A 22,231-nucleotide genomic window follows, 5' to 3' on the forward strand; every position below is an offset into this window, starting at 1 on the left:
TTCGTCATCTGCAGAGCTAGTTGGCATATAAACTTGTACTACTGTAGTAGGTGTGGGCTTCGTATCTATCTTGGCCACAATAATGCGTTCACTATGCTGTTTGTAGTAGCTTACCCGCATTCCTATTTTCCTATTCATTATTAAACCTACTCCTGCATTACCCCTATTTGATTTTGTGTTTATAACCCTGTAGTCACCTGACCAGAAGTCTTGTTCCTCCTGCCACCGAACTTCACTAATTCCCACTATATCTAACTTCAACCTATCCATTTCCCTTTTTAAATTTTCTAACCTACCTGCCCGATTAAGGGATCTGACATTCCACGCTCCGATCCGTAGAACGCCAGTTTTCTTTCTCCTGATAACGACATCCTCTTGAGTAGTCCCCGCCCGGAGATCCGAATGGGGGACTATTTTACCTCCGGAATATTTTACCCAAGAGGACGCCATCATCATGTAATCATACAGTAAAGCTGCATGCCCTCGGGAAAAATTACGGCTGTAGTTTCCCCTTGCTTTCAGCCGTTCGCAGTACCAGCACAGCATGGCCGTTTTGGTTATTGTTACAAGGCCAGATCAGTCAATCATCCAGACTGTTGCCCTTGCAACTACTGAAAAGTAGTACGCCAACTAATTTTTATTCAGTTGCTCATGACTTTATGCCATTAGGATTTCAAAGGGAACATTCACATTTAACATTTGCATTATAAGAATTTTTTTCACTTCATTTTCAATGAAGATGTTATTCTCCAACATATTTCAGAAATCAGTCTCAAATTTCACATTTAAATACACAAAATTTATGTTCTGCCATTACCTTTGCTGTGTACAGCATTCAATGGTGTTCCCCTTTCTTCAAAAATTTCTTTTGTTTTAATTGATTCTGGGGAGAAGTGCTCCTCTATTATTTCCTCTTCAATCTTCAGTTTGTATTTCTCCTCAAGAGTACCACCTTTAGTTTCTTGAGTTTCTTCTTGAGACTTATCCTTGTAAAATTCTTCTTCCTTTTTTTCTAAGTTAGAATTTTCATATATAATACAAGTTGAAACAAGTGCACTTGAATTACAACTAAATAATGGACTAACACATGGCAAATTCATTATTATCTACATGATACTACTCTATTCCTAGAAATTACATGGTGTTAAAACAGTAACACAAAGGGGAAAAAAACTGCCATTCACAGTCCACAAACTTCACGAATCAAAACCTTCCATTGGTTGCAGCAAGCAAAGTGCAATTTAACAGGCACATGTGAATATAAAACATTTTGGTAAAGCCATGACAATTACTAACATCCTTTTCAAAATGTGAAGCATACAAACTAATTGAGGTGAAGTAAAACTCTGTTCTTTGTCTCAGATATCAAAATGTTGAAATACAGATTCCACTTCACTGAAGAAACTACTGTTTATCATTAAAACTTTAAACAATTATTTTGACATATAAGATCTGGACAGTTTTCAGTATATAGCTTTACCAAAAATAGTCATAATTCTCTGTTTAACAAATAAATGATGCAGTCGTGCCAGTAATAAAATTCCAGCAGTTCATAACAAGGAAGATACTACATAACAATCAAGACACATAAAACAATGACAGGTAACTCTAAAAGGAAGAAACCAGTTCTTGTGGCTTTCATTATTTTGTAAGACATCTAGAAATGCAATATGCAGTTACTCCTGTGTTCTCCAGTTTACCAAATACGCATCTACAGTGTAAAACATCAACAAAAATTTCAACTTATTAGACTAGGTCACATAAGTGTCTAATATCACAATTGTTCCCTTTGTAAACAGTAATTAATATTTTGAAAAACACAGGAATAAGATAAGTATTTCCATGCTTAAGTGATCTCATTCCATAGCATCTATAAAATGTTTCAGTCACTTTCAGCATTCATTGGTGTCTTTTAATCTGCCATTCATGACATCAGGACAACATTTAACATAGTCATTACAACAACATTACTTACTGAATGATTACTGAGGACAGAGCGTTGCCTGGTATACTTCTTACTATTTTCACACAAAAAAATTAAATTATTAAATATGTTAAAGTAAGATTAAACTGATATTAACACCTATGTCTTAAATTAAAAATTATTTGTTAATGTATTTATGTGGTAGCGATCCTCAAGTAATAAAGGGTACCACATCTGCCTGCAAGTCAAAAAAATGAATGCATTATTACAGTACCAACTGTTCAACATGGTCTAAGTATGCCTGTCAAAGTATTCAAAGGTGGTCCACTTCTAAATGCCAATATTATGAAAAGGATAGATTGCTACTCACCACATACAGTGGTGATGTTGAGTTGCAGACAAGCACAACAAAAAGACTGCTAAACATGTAAGCATTTGACCAGAAGGCCTTCTTTGATGTGTACACACACACATTCATGCAAACGCAGTTCACACACACATAACCACTGTCTCCAGCTTGCGTTGGCAGCCAGAGACAGTGATCATGTATGTGTAAGCTGTGTGTGTGTGTGTGTGTGTGTGTGTGTGTGTGTGTGTGTGTGTGTGTGTGTGTGTGTTTTGTCTGTATCAGAAGAAGAACTGGCCAAAAGCTTACATGTTTAGTAGTCTTTTCTTTTTTTTTTGTGCCTGTCTGTGATTCAACATCTCCACTAGATGGTGAGCAGTTGTCTATTCTTTTCATAACATTGCCATTATTCCATCTAAATGCATCAAAACATACAAGTACTGTAATAACATAGCATTTTCAGGCATATGTATTTGATATTTCTTACTGATGTGTAACAAGAATGATATAATAATTCATATGATAAAATCCACGAATTTATCATCTAAATTAAAAATAACATTCTCCCTTATAAAATCAGAGAATTCAGATGTCTAATTTACCACTTTTGTGATCTCCATAGTGAGCTCCATATTATATAACTGACAACTTCATGAATCATAATACTAACTTCCAGTAATTTCTCTTTCATTTGTCATGATCATGCTACCTTGATCAGTGGAACAATAGATCTTGTTGCATGAATGGTATAGTTGCATTCCAACTCCATGGATGAGGTGCCAAAGATACATAGTGATGTAATATAATTCAATGTCTAATATACTTCACTTTCTTGACTTGGTGTAGACACCTTGTTCTGTTGCTGGTATTTGTTTACCACATTTTTGCACTAAATAATCCCAAATGTCATAATATTGCATTTAAGTATTCTACAAGGAAGTTATTTCAATTGACCAGAGCTGGTGCATATGTTTCATTTCATAGAAACCACTCAGACCTCAAATATATAATACCTAGTTTCTGTCTTTTATACTAGAATAGAAGTACTCACATCCTTTCCTCCATTTGTTTTCTCTACACTGTATTTTCCCTTGTGCCTTTATGTCCTCTGTATCAAGTAATTTTGCTTTCTCCATGTGTTGCTTGTTTGCAGCTCTTTATTCCCTCCTCCCCCAAACAGACCGTACCCCCACCCGTCCATCCATCCTCTCTCTCTCTCTCTCTCTCATCTCATCGATCAATTCCCCCCCCCCCCCCCCCTCCCCCCCACTGCCCATATCTCTCCCTGTCTTATACACCTAATCTACGTCCACATCCTTTGGGGATGAGGGATGGGGTGTAGAGAACTAAAGCTGACAATAGAATAAAAGCTTGTAAGCTACTGTAATATTTTAAATCTTTTTATTATGGTTATGTTACAAACATGGTTTGTATGGTTGTCTGTTCATGTTTTTGTTTGTTTCTTGTTTACATTCTTGAATGCCCATTATAAAAATACCGGTTTCCTGTCCACAAAACTAAAGAAGGGCAAACACAGCCACAGATTACCAGAGATTGAGCTGTTGGTAACTGAAAGTTAAACTAAAAATAAATCACAGGCTGCCAATGGGAATAAATGGACTTGTGAATCTTGGGTTACTTATGAATAACTTTCTGTATTTCATATGCCTTCTGATTGAAAGCAAGTAGCTATTTTCATTTACAAAACTGAACTGCTCTGTCTGTTTATTGATTTCTGATGTGTACTTATTTGCATTGAGTCATGGTAAACACAATTTCATTCATGATGACATCCACAGTTTGCATATCTTTCACTGATGTCCTGAATAAAATACAAATATCATTCCTGAGATAAATGTACATCACTCATTTGTAATTTTGTGGTGTAGTTCACTGATTGCCACTGAATTGAACTGGCTTTCTTCTTGGCAGTCTCACAAGGATCATGTCCATAATATTCCTACAAAATGGTCAAGGCTAAAGGGTACAAAGTGGGACATTATCTTTAACAAGCATATTTCATAAGTGGGTGACAGCTGTAATTATCAGCATTTTTACTAAATGAGGTTTTTATATGTTCTGTTGCATGAAAAATAAATCCTGCAGTGTACAACTAAATACAAGACAATAATTGGTCAGATGAATTACGAACACTGTTCTGCTTATAAAAGATCTAGAAGACTTCAAGAGAGGTTCTTGAGCAAATGCACAGAAACAAAAAAGATCACTGGATTGGACTCTGGTTTTCCCCTTGAAGGTTCAATGTAAGGTTTCAGAAAGTTTTCAGATGTTCCTTAACAAATAATGCTGCTCATGTAAAAACTAATTTCTCCTGAAAAACTGTGCATTGTAATATATGACCGAGCTACACAAAAAGCACAAAAAGATTGATCTACTTTATGAGGGATGTTCTGATGTATGACAAAGATTATTTTGTGTGTATGAGGGATGCTAAGAACGTATGTGCTATCAGAAATAACTATCTTAATAATGAATATGTTTGCAGGAATTGTTTCAAAATTGTAAGCAACTGGTGTCAGCATACTCCAGGGGATCATTCACTGCAAAAGCAGCTTGCAATAACTTTGAACGAATAGTTTTTGGTAATGTATGTTTCCTTGACGTAAGTTCAGAATCAGAAATCCTTATATCATCTCTTGTGTGTCCCAAGTATAGTTTCATTTTCCTTAAGAGGCAAAAATACATAAATAACATGTTTTATACTTACTGCTCACTTTTACAGTACTCTTTGTTGAAGAAGTTCCCATTTTATTCTCTGCTCTGGCTTCATATTCTCCTGCATCTGAGCTCTTGACCAATGTGAAACTCATACTGTAACTTTCTTTTCTTGTGGAATCCCTTGTGATTTTTATTCGTGCATCAGCACTTACTTCATTGCCATCCTTATACCTGCAATACCAGTGTTTCATATTATGTATTTAATGTATCTATGTAGGTCACACACATTTTTCTGTTAAACTATGTGTTCCTGAAACATGAATAACTTTAGGTGATGTCTAGCATAACTGGTCCTATCAGAGTGCATCATGACTTGTATTCATATACAACACTATTAAGCCACAGAAATGCACTTAGAAATCTACAGTCTGTGAATGTAACAACACACTTTGGTTTGTGAACACTGAGAAGTGCATCTGTAAAGTCATGGTGCAGTTATGAACGTTTGTTATGGCTAAAAAGAAATGAAAGAAAAGGTGGAAAATTGTGCTACACTGGCCAGTATTGCAAAGAGTTTCTGTAGTATGGTGTTCAATGGTGTGAGTGCACAGGTGATGACACAACACAACAAATTGTGTAGCAGCAGCAGATTAGGCCATGTCAGTCAAGATGTGGATGGTACAGAGGAAAGTTCATTGTGTTCTGTGGCTTCTAAATTCAAATCCGAGACCAATGTTCAATGTGAATATTATAGTGTGTGCAGCTAGGACCCACTACGTAGAAATAACATTAATAAGTTGGATAAGCAGTTACAGAATACTGGCAGTTTATTGGAAAAACCCAATTCTGGTAGGCTAGGCCTTTGGTAAGTGACAAGCCTGTAGAAGCTATACGGAATATCTACCTAAGGAGACCCAAAAAATCAGTGAGCATATGTGCTCGAGGATTAGGTCTATAAAAGACTGCAGCTGATAAGGTTTTAAACAATGTCTCCATTTTCGAGATACAAATTGAGTTGTTGCATGCTATCAAAAGTGACTGATAAGACTCAAGGAATGCACATTTGTTACAACTTTGCTTAATGAGGTCAACTTCGATGAACGATTTAAGAAGAAGATTGCATTTAGCAATGAAGCCACATTCCATGTCAGTGGTCACGTTCATAACATCAGAATAAGGGCTTCTGAAAATCCTTGTGCCCATGTTGAAAATGAATGTAACACCACTGAGCATCCTTGTGAATCAGCCTTTGTCGTAAAAGAACTACCTTAACATGTTGCAACTGTATGAGGTGCCACAATTTCCAGGTGTCATGTTTCAACAAGATGACTCTTGAAGTCATTGTCTCTCCATACCTTTAAAGCAGGTGCATGTCTCTCAGCCTGGGGACTGACTGACCTGCCCTGTCTTTCCAACATTACCCACCTCCTCAGTCCTTATCCCTCAAGGAAGGAACTATCAGTTGCAAAAACAAGAAAATTTGTTCTACTTATATATATGATTGTATGCAGTATTTAGAATTTTGTCCTCTGGACATAAGTAGTTGATACGAATTCTGTCTCCTTATAACTTTACAGAGAGATATATATAATAAAGGGAAACATTCCACGTAGGAAAAACATATCTAAAAACAAAGATGATGTGACTTACCAAATGAAAGTGCTGGCAGGTCGACAGACACACATGTTTGTGTTTGTTTGTGTGTCTGTCGACCTGCCAGCACTTTCATTTGGTAAGTCACATCATCTTTGTTTTTTTTATATATATATATATATATATATATATATATATATATATATATATATATATATATATATATATATATATATATATATATATATATATATATATATATATATATATATATAAGCCAGATTACGCTCGCATATTTTATTTTCTCAGGCTTGTCTGACATTTGGCATTACCCCCAAAGGCTTCACACTTAAAGTTCCCATCTCTGGCTGCAACCCTTCTTTCCATCAGTCCCTATACCAGTTCCAAACTGAATAATCCATTGCCCTCACCCACCTAATCCTTCACCTACACATCAACTCAGCCAATGAACACACCCGTCAACTCCTATCCTTAATAAAAGTCATCAATCTTTCCTCTCCCACATCCACACTGGCTGTTCAGAGCATCCTCCTACAGGCCAACCACAAATTAGAACAGCATGCCACCCTTCACCTCAAAAAACTATCCAATCTCCTGGTTTCCCACCTCCGGAAAGGCAACTCACTCACCCTTCACAACCTTTCCAGCAAACCTCAACCTCCTCTCATTGCACACAAACCCAGTCTCTCCCATCTACTCAATCTCCCACTTCCAGCTCCACTCCCTCCAAAACCTCAAAATTCCAATCAACACAATCTGGTACCACAACACCCTAATTCAGTAGTTAACCTTTCCTCCAAACCTCTCTCCCAATCCGAAACCTCTGTCCTATCCAAAGGCCTCACCTTCAGCCCCAATCCCAGATTCAAAGCCCTCGTCAAAGATTTACTGTCCTACACTCGTACTCTCTGCTGGAAGTATCACTTTGCCACGAAGAAAAATGATCCTAATCCTACCCCGAATGATCCAACTCCCCAAGACACTATCCAAATTGAACCCTGCCTGGAACAGTTCCGTCCTCCGTCACAGCGGGACCCACCTCCTCTTCCTCAAAATCACCCTCTCCAAACCTTCCAGGAATTTCTGACTTCCAGCCTTGCCTCTCAATCCTTCTTAAAAAACCTTAATCCTACTCCCAACATCACCACTGATGAAGCCCAGCCTATCTGTGTTCTGAAGGCTGACCGGTCCATCGTCATTCTTCCGGCGGACAAGGGTTCCACGACCGTGGTACTTGATCGTCGGGAGTATGTGGCTGAGGGACTGCGTCAGCTTTCAGACAACACCACATACAAAGTTTGCCAAGGTAATCCCATTCCTGATGTCCAGGCGGAGCTTCAAGGAATCCTCAGAACCTTAAGCCCCCACAAAACCTTTCACCTGACTCCATCAACCTCCTGACCCCACTGACACCCCGCACCCCTACCTTCTACCTTCTTCCTAAAATTCACAAACGCAATCATCCCAGCCGCCCCATTGTAGCTGGTTACCAAGCCCCCACAGAACGTGTCTCTGCCTACGTAGATCAACACCTTCAACCCATTACATGCAGTCTCCCATCCTTCATCAAAGACACCAACCACTTTCTCGAACGCCTGGAATTCTTACCCAATCCGTTACCCCCGGAAACCATCCTTGTATCCATTGATTCCACTTCCTTATTCACAAATATCCCGCACGTCCAGGGCCTCGCTGCGATGAAGCACTTCCTTTCACGCCGATCACCTGCCACCCTACCTAAAACCTCTTTCCTCATTACCTTAGCCAGCTTCATCCTGACCCACAACTTCTTCACTTTTAAAGACCAGACATACCAACAATGAAAGGGAACAGCCATGGGTACCAGGATGGCCCCTTCGTACGCCAACCTATTCATGGGTCGCTTAGAGGAAGCCTTCTTGGTTACCCAGGCCTGCCAACCCAAAGTTTGGTACAGATTTATTGATGACATCTTCATGATCTGGACTCACAGTGAAGAAGAACTCTAGAATTTCCTCTCCAACCTCAACTCCTTTGGTTCCATCAGATTCACCTGGTCCTAATCCAAATCCCATGCCACTTTCCTTGATGTTGACCTCCACCTGTCCAATGGCCAGCTTCACACGTCCGTCCACATCAAACTCACCAACAAGCAACAGTACCTCCATTATGACAGCTGCCACCCATTCCACATCAAACAGTCCCTTCCCTACAGCCTAGGTCTTTGTGGCAAACGAATCTACTCCAGTCCGGAATCCCTGAACCATTACACCAACAACCTGAAAACAGCTTTCGCATCCCGCAACTACCCTCCCGACCTTGTACAGAAGCAAATAACCAGAGCCACTTCCTCATCCTCTCAAACCCAGAACCTCCCACAGAAGAACCACAAAAGTGCCCCACTTGTGACAGGATACTTTCCGGGACTGGATCAGACTCTGATTGTGGCTCTCCAGCAGGGATACGACTTCCTCAAATCTTGCCCTGAAATGAGACCCATCCTTCATGAAATCCTCCCCACTCCACCAAGAGTGTCTTTCCGCTGTCCACCTAACCTTCGTAACCTCTTAGTTCATCCCTATGAAATCCCCAAACCACCTTCCCTACCCTCTGGCTCCTACCCTTGTAACCGCCCCCGGTGTAAAACCTGTCCCATGCACCCTCCCACCACCACCTACTCCAGTCCTGTAACCCGGAGGGTGTACACGATCAAAGGCAGAGCCACGTGTGAAAGCACCCACATGGTTTACCAACTGACCTGCCTACACTGTGATGCATTCTATGTGGGAATGACCGGCAACAAACTGTCCATTCGCATGAATGGACACAGGCAGACAGTGTTTGTTGGTAATGAGGATCACCCTGTGGCTAAACATGCCTTGGTGCACGGCCAGCACATCTTGGCACAGTGTTACCCCATCCGGGTTATCTGGATACTTCCCACTAACACCAACCTATCCGAACTCCGGAGATGGGAACTTGCTCTTCAGTATATCCCCTCTTCCCGTTATCCACCAGGCCTCAATCTCCGCTAATTTCAAGTTGCCGCCACTCATACCTCACCTGTCATTCAACAACATCTTTGCCTCTGCACTTCCGCCTCGACTGACATCTCTGCCCAAACTCTTTGCCTCTGTATATGTCTGCTTGTGTCTGTGTATGTGCGGATGGATATGTGTGTGTGTGTGCGAGTGTATACCTGTCCTTTTTTTCCCCTAAGGTAAGTCTTTCCGCTCCCGGGATTGGAATGACTCCTTACCCTCTCCCTTAAAACCCACATCCTTTCGTCTTTCCCTCTCCTTCCCTCTTTCCTGATGAGGCAACAGTTTGTTGTGAAAGCTTGAATTTCGTGTGTTTGTTTGTGTGTCTATCGACCTGCTAGCACTTTCGTTCGGTAAGTCACATCATCTGTGTTTTTAGGTATATACAAAAATTCACTATTTTAACATTCTCAAGTTCAGAAGGTAAAACTGGGCTTGAATTAATTTACTGTTGTTCAGATACCATCTGCTACCCAAAGTGGGAAAATGATATTCTTTGGTTTCAAGCTACCACCTAATGATATTCTGCTTAACCAATGTATCATATGAAACTAATAAAAACCTGATTTGTGCTTACATAAAAAAGGTCATATCAGCTTCACACCATTTTACAAACAACTGGATGCATCAAATGTGAAGCACTTATTACAAATCTGTCAGAAGTTGGTATTGTTAAGAAATTAAATTACAGTTGGGAAGCTTTTAAGGTTAGCATAAAATACAACAGGAGATTAGTACGATGTATTTTTTCACATATTTTACATACAAAGTTTTGTATTCTTGTGTCACTATTTGGTAAAATATTTTTGTATTCATCAATGGAAACACAAACTGTAAATGTTCTGCAACAGTCAGGAAGGTAATATAGAGGTAATATTAATTGCTCAAAACTTTGACTTAAATAATTATATTATAGCTTTAGTTGTAACTCACCATTTCACATTTGGCTCAGGATAAGCATCACATTCTATTGTCAGAGTCAAGCTGTCTCCTTCATCCACTTCAACATCTTTCAGAGGTTTTTTAAATTTTGGCTTGACTGAAAGAAGGAGATGATTTATCAATTAACCCTTTCATATTATGGAAATAAGGAACATGTGCCTTATTTGAGTACTTAAAATAAAATCACTACAAGACAATATAATGTTGTTGTGGATATTCTGCAGTGATTTATATATTCAAATTGTCTGAATGACACAGTCTAGATCACAATGTTATTTATTTTCAGTTATCAGATTCAGACAGTAAAAACCATCCTCAGATCTACAAATTAATATTCAAAATTAAAAATAGCAATATGCTACATATGTACTATAAATATGTCACACATCAAACTAAATACAATATACTATAAGTAAATTACAAGGTTACCTAAAAAATGATCACAGCAACTGTTGGCATCGTCAATTGAACTATTAGCAGTACCTGAATGATGATGTACAACAGTTATTGCCATGAATCATTAGGTAACCAGATGCATTCACTTATAGTCTATTGTATTTACTTTGCTGATAATGTATATGTTGTATGTAGCATATACCTAATTTTAATTTTTAACACTAATTTGTAGACCTTAAGACAGCCTACAAAGTTTGTGTGGAAAGTTATGTATGGTGCTAATCTCATGCTCCTATTGGTCAGAGAGAAATCTAACAAACCAGACTGGGTAATGGGCTGTTAGCTTCCCAACATGACCAACCCATGTTTCCTCCTAGCTCCCAGAGAGTCTGGCTGTGTCTCTATGTAAACCCATGTTGTGTGGTCTGGTTGCAACTGCAATGCAGCATTCACTCTAACATTGGTATGCAACCAAATTGTGTGTGACTCTTGGAAAATCTACTGGAGAAATAACTGCAATGTTGAACAGCCATTTGGAAATGAATGTGTCAAAACAGCAGGTGATTCAGTGGCAAAAGGCTTTCTTGGAAGGCTGGATGCTGATGATGAAACTCACTCTGGATGCTCTTCAGCATCGATAGGTGAAGACAGTGGGATACATGTGCTTGATTTTTTGGACACAGACATTAGAATTAGTGTTCATCTGATAGTTCAGTAACTGGATTTTTTAAAAAAAAAAAAAAAAGGGGGGGGGGGGTCACAGTTGTCATACCACACATTGCCAGTTCTTGGAAACTCCACCAAGACAATGCACTCAGCCACATCACATTCTTGGTTAGCCAATATGTGGTAAAAAGAACAGAGTGCCAGTGCTGCCCCAGCCCACCTATGGTCTTGATCTCACTCCACTGCTCGATACACCCTTCAAAGGACGTCATTTCGAGACCATCAACAACATGAAAATTCCTGTTATTCTAGCCCTAAAGAACATTCCAACTCTGGGTTCCAGGATGTCAAAAATGCTTAGGAATCTCGCTGGTATAAATGTATTGAAGCAGGAGGGTCACACTACGAAGAATTTTGATTTTTGTACCATTCTAATAACTAAATTAGTTTTTATGTACTTGGTGACATTGCTTCCAAGACAGTTTTTGAATACTGGCTGAAACTGGTAATAATAAATAAAATTGTGATGGGCAAATGGCAATTAAAAGAAATAATAATAAATAAATAAAATTGTGATCCAGACTGTGTTATTCGGACAATTGTCATGTAATTGTTGGAAAGCTTAAAAATCACTCTTAACCCTTTCGATGCTATGGGCATGTATACATGTCCTGCTACACCATTCCTCGGTTGCTGGGGTTTTCCTACAGTGCAATGGATATCTGTAGGCATTCTGAGCTGCCAACCTCTCACTGATGTAGACAAGTTACTTTCATATCTCAGTGAAAAAAAAAAAAAAAGTTTCATGTGTTTATCATACAACACATGTGCCTCATTTCATCCTATCATTTGAAAAAAAAACCTGTTTTAATATCTTGAATCATTTATGAGATATGATGATTGCTATGACCATATGATTTGTGATGCACAAGTAGGCGAATGGTCAGGTCACACATGACCGTCCTTTGGATATAACTTGAGACAGAAATGAGATTCATCCTCCTCTCAATTTTAAATAAAATTTTAATACCTTATCTATAGATCATTCACTGCAATGTATAAGCTAAAATCAATGATATGTGAAGTTTACACAATGAATTTTTACCTCTGCTAACTCTTTAAAATTTCATATAATATTTTACTTAATTTGATGCAGCACAGTAAGTATGACAGATAATTAAAACAAATTCAGTTCTTTATTGAGTGAAGATATCAGACTGTAAGATGTACAAAAATACAATTTTTTCACCTGATAGCTTTCGAAAAATTGGATAAGTATTTCATATTAGCTGGAATGCTGTCTCTCAGCACAGGTCCCAGCATTTGGCAAGCAGTCAGCCATAACAAAAGCCACCTCAGCATAGAATGCAGAGAGTGCATCTGTAGCAGTGAAAGGGTTAAGCAAGCTATGGATTAATAAATGAAGAAAAATTAAGAGGTGATGAATTCTTAAATATGCTGCCTGATGTGCACTCCATCAGTGGGCGTGTATAAAAGAACAGCCACCAGAGAGTATTAGTGTTGTTTGTGTTTAGTGTTGTTACCAGGCCTGCTAAGGGATACAAGAGGCATGAAGAACTTCAGATTTTGAGTGGCCACTGTGAAGGAGACAGAGATTCTCTGTACTCATGTGATACAATGCAATCAAATCTTAAGAGAGAATGAAAGGGATCTCACTGTGGGTCTCCGTTTGACCAGCTGGTCAAATCGTGCAATACCCAGATTTGAGGGGCAACTGAATGTGATTGTGGCCCAATGTTGGACTGCAAGTTCAAAAGTAATAGCAGTGGGCATAGCTATAACACCAGGAGAAAGGATGATCTTCACTGTGCAGGGTTGAATCTGACTTTGGCACAGAAAGGGGTAAATTATGCTGCCACAAAAGTCTTTGGTCACCTACCAAACAGCGTCAAAAGCCTGACAGAGAGCCAACTAACAAATTAATTTGTAAATATGATGGCAGCATGCTGCACATTTATGAAGTTAGTTTTAAAAAATAAATTAATTAACAATATTATGAGATGGAAAGTTGCCACTCACCATATAGCGGAGATGCTGAGTCACAGACAGGCACAACAAAAAGACTCTCACAATTAAAGCTTTCAGCCATTAAGGTCTTCATCATCAACAACGCACACACACACACACACACACACACACACACACACACCATTTGCCTGAGACTGCAGGTGTGTGTGTGAGTTGCGTTTGCATGAATGTGTTTGTATGTGTATGCGTATATATATCTATTGTTGACGAAGGCCTTAATGGCCAAAAGCTTTAATTGTGAGAGTCTTTTCATTGTTCCTATCTGTGACTCAGCATCTCTGCTATATGGTGAGTGGCCTTCTCATAATACTGTTACATTCCATCCTGGATTTTCCATTGTTTGATAAATAAATAAATTAGGCAGATATAGGTTAGTAATGCCTATCCATCATTTCCCACACATTACAATAACAGAAATTCTTCTACACAATAGAAGGAGTTGTCAAAGAGAAACTTTATCAGTTTGTTTTCAAATTTTACTTTGCTGTCTGACACACAGTTTATATCACTGGCTAAGTTATCAAAAATTTTAGTTGCAGCATTGTACATCCCTTTTTTTGCTAAAGACAATCTTAATGTAGTGTAATGAATGTCATTTTTGCTTCTGGTATTGTAATTACATACATGTTTTTGTGAACTACAGCAGAGGGTGAAAATGTTTATAAACAGTATCTTATAGCAACCATCAACTGACACATGTAAGAAGATCACCAGACCTAATCTAAGCACATGAAGTCGCAGAACATCTATACAGAACCATCAAAATCGCCCAATGTACCCTGATAATTCATTGTGGATATAGTTTCTGCTGCATCTGAATCTCATCAGCACTTTGAAACAATTGGTAATATGTTTTAATTTCTCTGAGGTCAACTATGTGATACTAGGGACTGTTAATCAGCTCTCACTTATGCTTTATTTGGAAAGGTACATCAAATATTAAATTCCACTCCCTTCTCCATTCCCCCTCCCCCTCTCTCTTTTGCTTCTCCTGTACAACCTGTATACATCAGGAGCTAATGAGTGCTTCACCATCCAGTCAAGTGGCAGCTACTGATTTGATATGTTGCATATAAGTAGCACACACCTACAAAAATTAATTCATAGGTACCATGTAACTTAATGCATATTGATATGGCTAGCTAGTCAGCATCACTCAGTGTAAAGAAACAGGTGAAACATGTATTTAGATTTACAAACCACTGCGCTAAGTATAGATCTGATGGCACTGTCTTGTGGTTGTTATTCAATGAATTTGTCCAGTCTGTGTAATCTAGTTTGACACAAAATATTGGTCTAAAAGTATGTTTAAAATGAACTACTATTGTTCTTACTGAATAGCTAAAAATGCATTAAATGGTATTATAAAACAGTAACTTACAATTGACAGTTAAATTAGAGCTTGATTCACTGGTGCCTAGATCATTAACCACTTTACATGTGTACTTTCCAGACAACTCTGTTGTAACTTCCTTTATAACAAGTTTATAAGTGCCTTCCTCTTCAGTACAAGTGAACTCATTTTTCTTTTCTGTTATATCTATATCACCAAGAAACCTGAAAAAAAAAAGAAATGTAAACAAGTCTTTTATACAGAAAAAAGATAATGCGCAGAACAGTAACGCTGCAAAAAAATCATGCGAGTCATATTCATACTACAAAGGATGTTGGAATGAACATTCCTACAAGATATTTAGTATGTGGCATTGCTGTGCAGGCTGCAAAGAACTGACCAGTAGTGCATCATGTTTATAAGAAACAACATATGTGTCTATGGACAGCAAGTAGTTGGTTATACACTGAAGCACCAAAGAAACTGGTATAGGCATGTGTGTTCAAATACAGAGATATGTAAACAGGCAGAAGATGGCGCTGCAGTTGGCAACACCTATATAAGAGAAAAAGTGTCTGGCGCAACAGTTAGATAGGTTACTGGTGCTACAATGGCAAGTTATAGAGATTTAAGTGAATTGAATGGAGTGTTATAGTCAGCGGATGAGCTATGGAGGCAGCAATGAAGTAGGTATCTTCCCATACAACCATTTCACCAGTGTATTGTGTTATCAGGTAAAACATCAAATCTCTGACATCACTGCAGCCAGAAAAGGATCCTGCAAGAACAGGACCAATACCAACTGTAGAGAATTGTTCAACATGACAAAAATGCAATCCTTCCACAAATTGCTGCAGATTTCAATGCTGGGCCATCAACAAGTGTCAGTGTGCGAACCATTCCATGAATCATCACTGATATGGGCTTTTGGAGCCAAAGGCCTGCTTGTGTACCCTTGATGAGTGCACAACACAAAGTTTTATGCTTTGCCTGGGCCCATCAACCCAGACATTGGACTGTTGACGACAGGAAACGTGTTACCTGGTCAGATGAGTCTTCTTTCAAATTGTATCGAGCAGATGGATGTGAAGGGATATGGAGACAACCTCATAAATCCATGTACCCTACAAGTCAGAAGGGGACTGTTCAAGCTGGTGGAGGCTCAGTAATGGTGTGAGATATGTGCAGTTGGAATAATATGGGATCCACGATACATCTAGATGTGACCCTGGCAGGTCACACATACGTAAGCATCCTGTCTGATCAGCTGCACCCATTCATGTCCTTTGTGCATTCTGACAGACTTGGGCATTTCCAGCAGCACAATGTGACACCCCACCACATCCAGAATTACTACAGAGTGGCTCCAGAAACAATCTTCTGAGATTAAACAGTTTTGCTGGCCACCAGACTCCCCAAACATGAACATTATTGAGCATATCAGGATGCTTTCCAACGAGCTGTTCGGAAGAGATCTCCACACACTCATATTCTTATGGATGTATGGATAGCCCTGCAGTATTCATCGTGTCAATTCCCTCCAGCACTACTTCAGACATTAGTCGAGTCCAGACCATGTCGTGCTGTGGCTCTTCTGCATGCACATGGGGCCTTACTCAATATTAGGCAGGTGTACCAGTTTCTTTCGCTCTTCATTGTATTTCTTGTGCTGGGTATATTATTTGATTATGTGTGCTGTCTGTTCACTTCAAACATTTGAATTATATATAAATGTTCTTTGCAGTCTACTATGAGATGTAATAAACTACTTTATGTAGTATTAAGCAAATAGTGTTTTCATATGATCAGGGAGATAATAGTTTTCATAAAAAGTTAGTCTGGCCTTTGCAAAGGGAAAGATCCAGTTCAGCTGTCAATAGCCTGAAAAACTGTGCAAAATTGAATATTTTTAGCTTCATTTCACAATAATTTATTGACGATATGCTGCCAGAATGGACGTGCAGTAACATTTCTAAAAGACATGGTCCCAAGCAACCGCTCCCTCCAAAATACGAAAACACATCACAATTTATATACAGCAGTGATCAGTATCTCACTGGTACTACAGAGCTGCCCATATACAAACATCACAGTAAAACCACTGATCAGAATGAAAACATAAAATATACAACGTACTAGCCATGGGGACTGAACAATGCCGTGAGACATCATAACTAAAACTGTGATTTTAAAAGGTATGCGTAGGACCAACACCATAGGGAACTGGACTTCATATTACAATTATATGACAGCATCTGAAGCTATATGATTGAACAACGATTAAAACTCATTATTGTGATAAAATCAAAGTTTCTGCAAAGTGAATGACTGTTGTCAGAAAATGGTGCTATAAATTTGGCAAAACATGAATAAAGAAAATCTTGACCTAATTGGGTTAATTTGTCAAAGTGTGAAGGGTGTAGCTACACCTCTACAAATCTTTCATAATTTACTCTTCAAATAATTTTATCAAAATATACATGATGGATGGCACATAAGGGACTTAAAAACTAATTCCAACAGCACTGGAGCCACTAGGTTCCCAGAAATAAGCTACAGCTGCAGAGGATGTAACAGGCATCAAGTGGTTGTTAATGCATAAGTACATATACCTAATGATATCCGTTTTGGATTGTCAGAACCATTTGATGACACTGTAACAGCTGACTACAGAAATAAGACAAATGTTAAATGATGTAGTAGTACACACTAGAGTACCTATGGCATCAATTAGTCATATTTGCAATGAAATAAGAGATTTCTATCTATTCCACTGCTAATTATACAGAGTGAAGTGAAATTCATTTTCCTGGGATTCGCAGTGCGACTCCTCACATGCAGCAATAAAAAAATGTCTCCCACAAAATTTCGTCTAGCAAGTACATCCAGCAGAAAAAAGGACATAAAAGAGTGGCAATCTGGCAGCTTAGAAAGAAGCCCTTCCCACATCGTGGGTATGAATTTATTCACACCATTGGTCAGCTTTGAAAGAAGCCCTTTACTTGTTATGGACGTGAATTCATTCGTACCACTTCATCTACTAGATGCAAAACCTGTTTTTCTTGTACCCTCCTCCAACAGTCCCATAGATTAGTACCAACTATTATTCTTGCCTCATTCAGGCCCACTACATTTCATTGGGGTCTTATGTTACCAGTAGGACTAGCAACATGCTTTGCGAATAATGTCTGAACTTGGTTACTATTTGAATGTGTTATCACCATTGTCCAACTAATTATGCCTTTCAACATTGCTTCAGGTAATCACATGCTGTTTAGTACATATCTAAATGCATTATTAGTATTATTGTTATTATTATTATTATTATTATTATTATTATTATTATTATTATTAATCTACCAATGGGATTGTGGAAACATTATGTCTATTACCTTTAGGGAAACGGTGCAATTCAAAACCGAACATTTCACAATAAGCGGTGCTGGGATGAATAATGCACAACAATATCTGTCAAAGGGGTAATGCATGTTAGGTGGAACAGCATGCCGGACTGACAGCATGTTTATACTGTAGGTGCTGTCCCCCAGACAGGGACTAGTTGTGAGTGGAGTAATGCACCCATGACAGACTCCAATGTACATGTGTACACATATCGAATTTTCTCATTGTAAACCTCTAAACCAATGTGGCAGACAAATGGCATACACAAATGATGAATATGTGGATATGCTTCTGGTCCCTGGTGCATCTAATACCCAGGTTGGTGTTGCCGCTCATGAATCTGCTGCTAGATATCCTTGTTGACGCAATCCACATACAAATGTGTTTTGTCATCTGGAGCTGCAGCTTTGGGAATCATGTTCTCTCCTTCCACCATGACGTGGCAGAGGTTGTCCACAGACTTGCCGTACTTCAGCTACTGTGGAAGCTACTCTGGAGATTATACACCAAGAACCTCAGAAAGTACAAGTACCATAGCAAGGTAGCTACTTGTCTCAAAACGCACAGTCGTTAACACGCTGCAAGAGCATGGGCTCCACCCCTCTCATCATGCTTTCACGCAACACCTGCATACTGCAGATTGCCATCAGTGGATGCAAATCTGTGAATGGTTCCAACAACAACAGGAAGCCAATAATGATTTTGTGGACACTGTAATATGGTTGGATGAAGCAGCATTCACTTGTGAGGATGTCTTCAGTATGCACCATGCCCACCACTGGTGTGAGGTTAACCTGGACAACACCTACAACCATGGATATCAAGTTCACTTTGGTATCAACGTCTGTCCCGGAATATTTGGCGACAGGTGCTTGGGCCCCTACATGTTGCCTGACAAGTTGACTCTATGAAGGTATCATGCATTCCTCTCAAACTATTTGCTTGATGCGAAATGTTGCACTACATGTTTGGCAGAGGGTATGGTTCCAACATGATGGTGCATCTCCACACTCTGGAATTAATGTGCGACAGTATTTGGACAGAACATTTCCAGGGAAATGGCTCAGACATGGAGGTCCAGTTGTATGGCCACTGCGTTCACCTGACCTAAATCCCCTGGATTTCTTCCTATGGGGACACCTGAAGGAGCATGTCTACTCTACTCTGCCGATGAATGTGGAAGAACTGATAGCATGTGTTTGTGCTGCTCTTGTTACTGTGGGCATGGCTTTGCTGTGAAGAGTCCAGAGCTGTATGATTCGGCAAGTTGCACAATGTCTGGATGTGCAGGGAGGTTGCTTTGAGAATCTGTTGTTCTGAAGACAATGTATTCTATTGTGAAGGTCATGCAGTCATTAATATAGGCATTATTATTGTCACTGGTTGCTAATGTTATGCAATGTTTGGACATGCAGGGGATTGAACAACCTGTTGTTCTGAGGATAATGTATTCTGTTGTGACGGTCAGGCAGTCATTAATTTGGACATTATTATTGTCACTGGTTGCTAATGTGCTCATATTACATGTAATATAATTGACAAGTAGATGTTGTGTTATTTTACTGTGCTATCATCTGTAGCATCTCAAAATTGGTATTGTTTTTGTAGTTAATCTGTCATATGACAGGCCATTTGTTTCAACTGTTTATTTCTTATTTGTCAAACCACGTATTTGTTACATTCAGCATTACAAAATGTTGTTAATTTAGGATACATGTGAGCTAAGAAACAGTGTATATTACAGGATGAAATGTCAGAATGGAATCAGCAAATAAAAAAAATGCGTCCCAACCAAGGATCAAACCCTCGACCTCCTGCATGCTAACCCAAAACTATCCAGTGCACCAACTGTACTGCATGACTAATATGTGCTGACAGAAGTAGTTACCATACATGAGGTTACAGTGTTGCCAGATTGCCACTCTTTAACACCCTTTTTCTGCAGGATGTACTCGCTGGATGACATTTTGTGACAGACATTTTTTTATTGCTGGAATGTGAGGAGTCGTGGTGCGAAGCCCAAGTGCGCAAATTTCAATTCACCCTGTATTTAGCTTAAGTCTCATCTTCCCACTGAATAGCTCTTAACCACATACAGCATTATGGGACTTCTGGAGTTTACCATTCCAATTACACAGGATTATTACAAATTACTGAAATTGTTTCATTAATGTGCCATGACTGTGATGCTTTTCCATAGGGTTATGAGAAAGATTGTTTTTGTGCCAACAGATCTACCAGAACTTCAATCTCACATCACTAAAAATTTGAATACACTGATATGAACAGGTTTGCTCAATGTGAAATAAATAATAATAATTAAATTACAAAGAGACAACACTTTACTTCAGGATGCAAATATTCCAGTACCACTAGTAGGCTGATACACACACTTAAAACAGAAAAACCTGTCCAAGGTTTTGGAACCTTCATGTTCTTTATCAGGGAGGAAAAAGGTACTGATTGGAGAAGGTTGAAAAGGAGGGATGGATCGCTTGAATCCCACTTTGAAAGAAATCCACCTGTCATGGAGGGACAGAGTGAGATGTAATGATAAATTAAAGAGGAAGAGAAATGAAAAATGGAAAACAATTAAGAACAAGGTGAAAAATGTGAAAATGAATGGGGGCAGAGAGAGAGGGGGGGGGGGAGAGGGGGGAGTGGCGGATGGAGACAGAAGAGCAATTAAGTAAATAAAATTCAACCACAGGAGAAGGGAAAAAAATAAAAGTGGGAGGGGGAGGTTGCTAACAGTTGTTAAGATCAGGAAGGTGACAGGATGCAAGGCAATGTGGGAAAGCAACATCCCATTGCCTCAGCCCTGGAAAATTGCCCATGAGGTGATATCTCAAATCATGCTGTACAGCAGGCTTAGCAACTGGAAACTGGTTATGTCAAGGTGGAGAGATCCTCTGTGTCCATTCACATACCCAGTTTAATGGTGGTCATGCCAACATAAAAAAACCTATAAAAACAGTAGATATATGTATATTTGAAAACAACACATATTATTTCGCATATTGCTCTTCTTCCTATGATGCAGGATTTTTGACTGGTGGAGTTGCACTAGGTTGTAGCGGGTTGGTGAATTGGGTAGGTTTTATAGCAGGCACAACTGCAGGGGGAAGGAGTCTTGGTGTATGTATAATGGTCAGGGAATGTCATATAGTTTGACAAGCATATTAAAGAGAATGGCAGAAGGTGACAGTTAATGATATGGGAAGGATATCAGGGAGACAATCTCATTACAGGGCTAGATTATTACTAGTCACAACACTGATGGAATAATGAACTGACGCACTTGAAGTTTAGGTGGTATGCAATGATAACAATGATGATGACTCCAAGTCTTTTGGAAGCAAAAGCTGTGTTCACTGAAAGATGAGAAGAGAAGAAGACTTTCAGAGATTTCCTTGTGGTTAAATTCTGTGGTGTAGTTGCAGGAGAAGAAAGACTGAGAGAGGCCTTCGATATACATGTCAAGGGATTTGGTGTTTCTGTCTTATGTAGGAGGAGAGGCTGTTTGTGGTAGGTCAGAGGTGATGGTCTACCAAAACTGGCACACTTTTGATAGGAATGTTCTCATCTGCTACAATGTAACAGGCATGCTGATCATTTTTCTGAATTTTGGAAAGTGGTAGAAGATTGGGATGTGGGTCAGATGGAGTAAGCAGTTCTACAGAAACACCAGTGAGACTTTTTGAAGGGCCTAGGGTTTTATGGGTTATCTACACCTCAGTCTGGATGGAAAGAAAGGGGTCTTTACGAACAGTTACTGTATGTATGTTGTGGCATATGTAACTCAATGGCACATACTGCCCACAGTCATGTACCACAGTAGTGGAGCCTTTGTCTCCAGT

At 39.1% G+C, this 22,231-nt stretch overlaps 1 protein-coding gene across 3 annotated transcripts in view; it reads right to left on the reverse strand.

Annotated features, from left to right (window-relative positions):
* Positions 1-22,231, reverse strand: part of LOC126457328 (obscurin) — a 684,258-nt gene that overhangs the window by 342,418 nt on the left and 319,609 nt on the right. For 2 of the 3 annotated variants that reach the window (XM_050093526.1, XM_050093527.1), the window contains 4 exons: positions 15,018-15,193; positions 10,517-10,622; positions 4,999-5,180; positions 818-1,012 (listed from right to left, as the gene is read on the reverse strand). In XM_050093526.1, coding sequence (XP_049949483.1) covers positions 818-1,012; positions 4,999-5,180; positions 10,517-10,622; positions 15,018-15,193 — 659 coding nt within the window. The remainder of the gene's footprint in view (positions 1-817; positions 1,013-4,998; positions 5,181-10,516; positions 10,623-15,017; positions 15,194-22,231) is intronic. The other variant, XM_050093528.1, reaches the window with a different exon arrangement.

The sequence above is a fragment of the Schistocerca serialis genome, chromosome 2, assembly GCF_023864345.2.
Source record: "Schistocerca serialis cubense isolate TAMUIC-IGC-003099 chromosome 2, iqSchSeri2.2, whole genome shotgun sequence".
NCBI classification, from domain to species: domain Eukaryota; kingdom Metazoa; phylum Arthropoda; class Insecta; order Orthoptera; family Acrididae; genus Schistocerca; species Schistocerca serialis.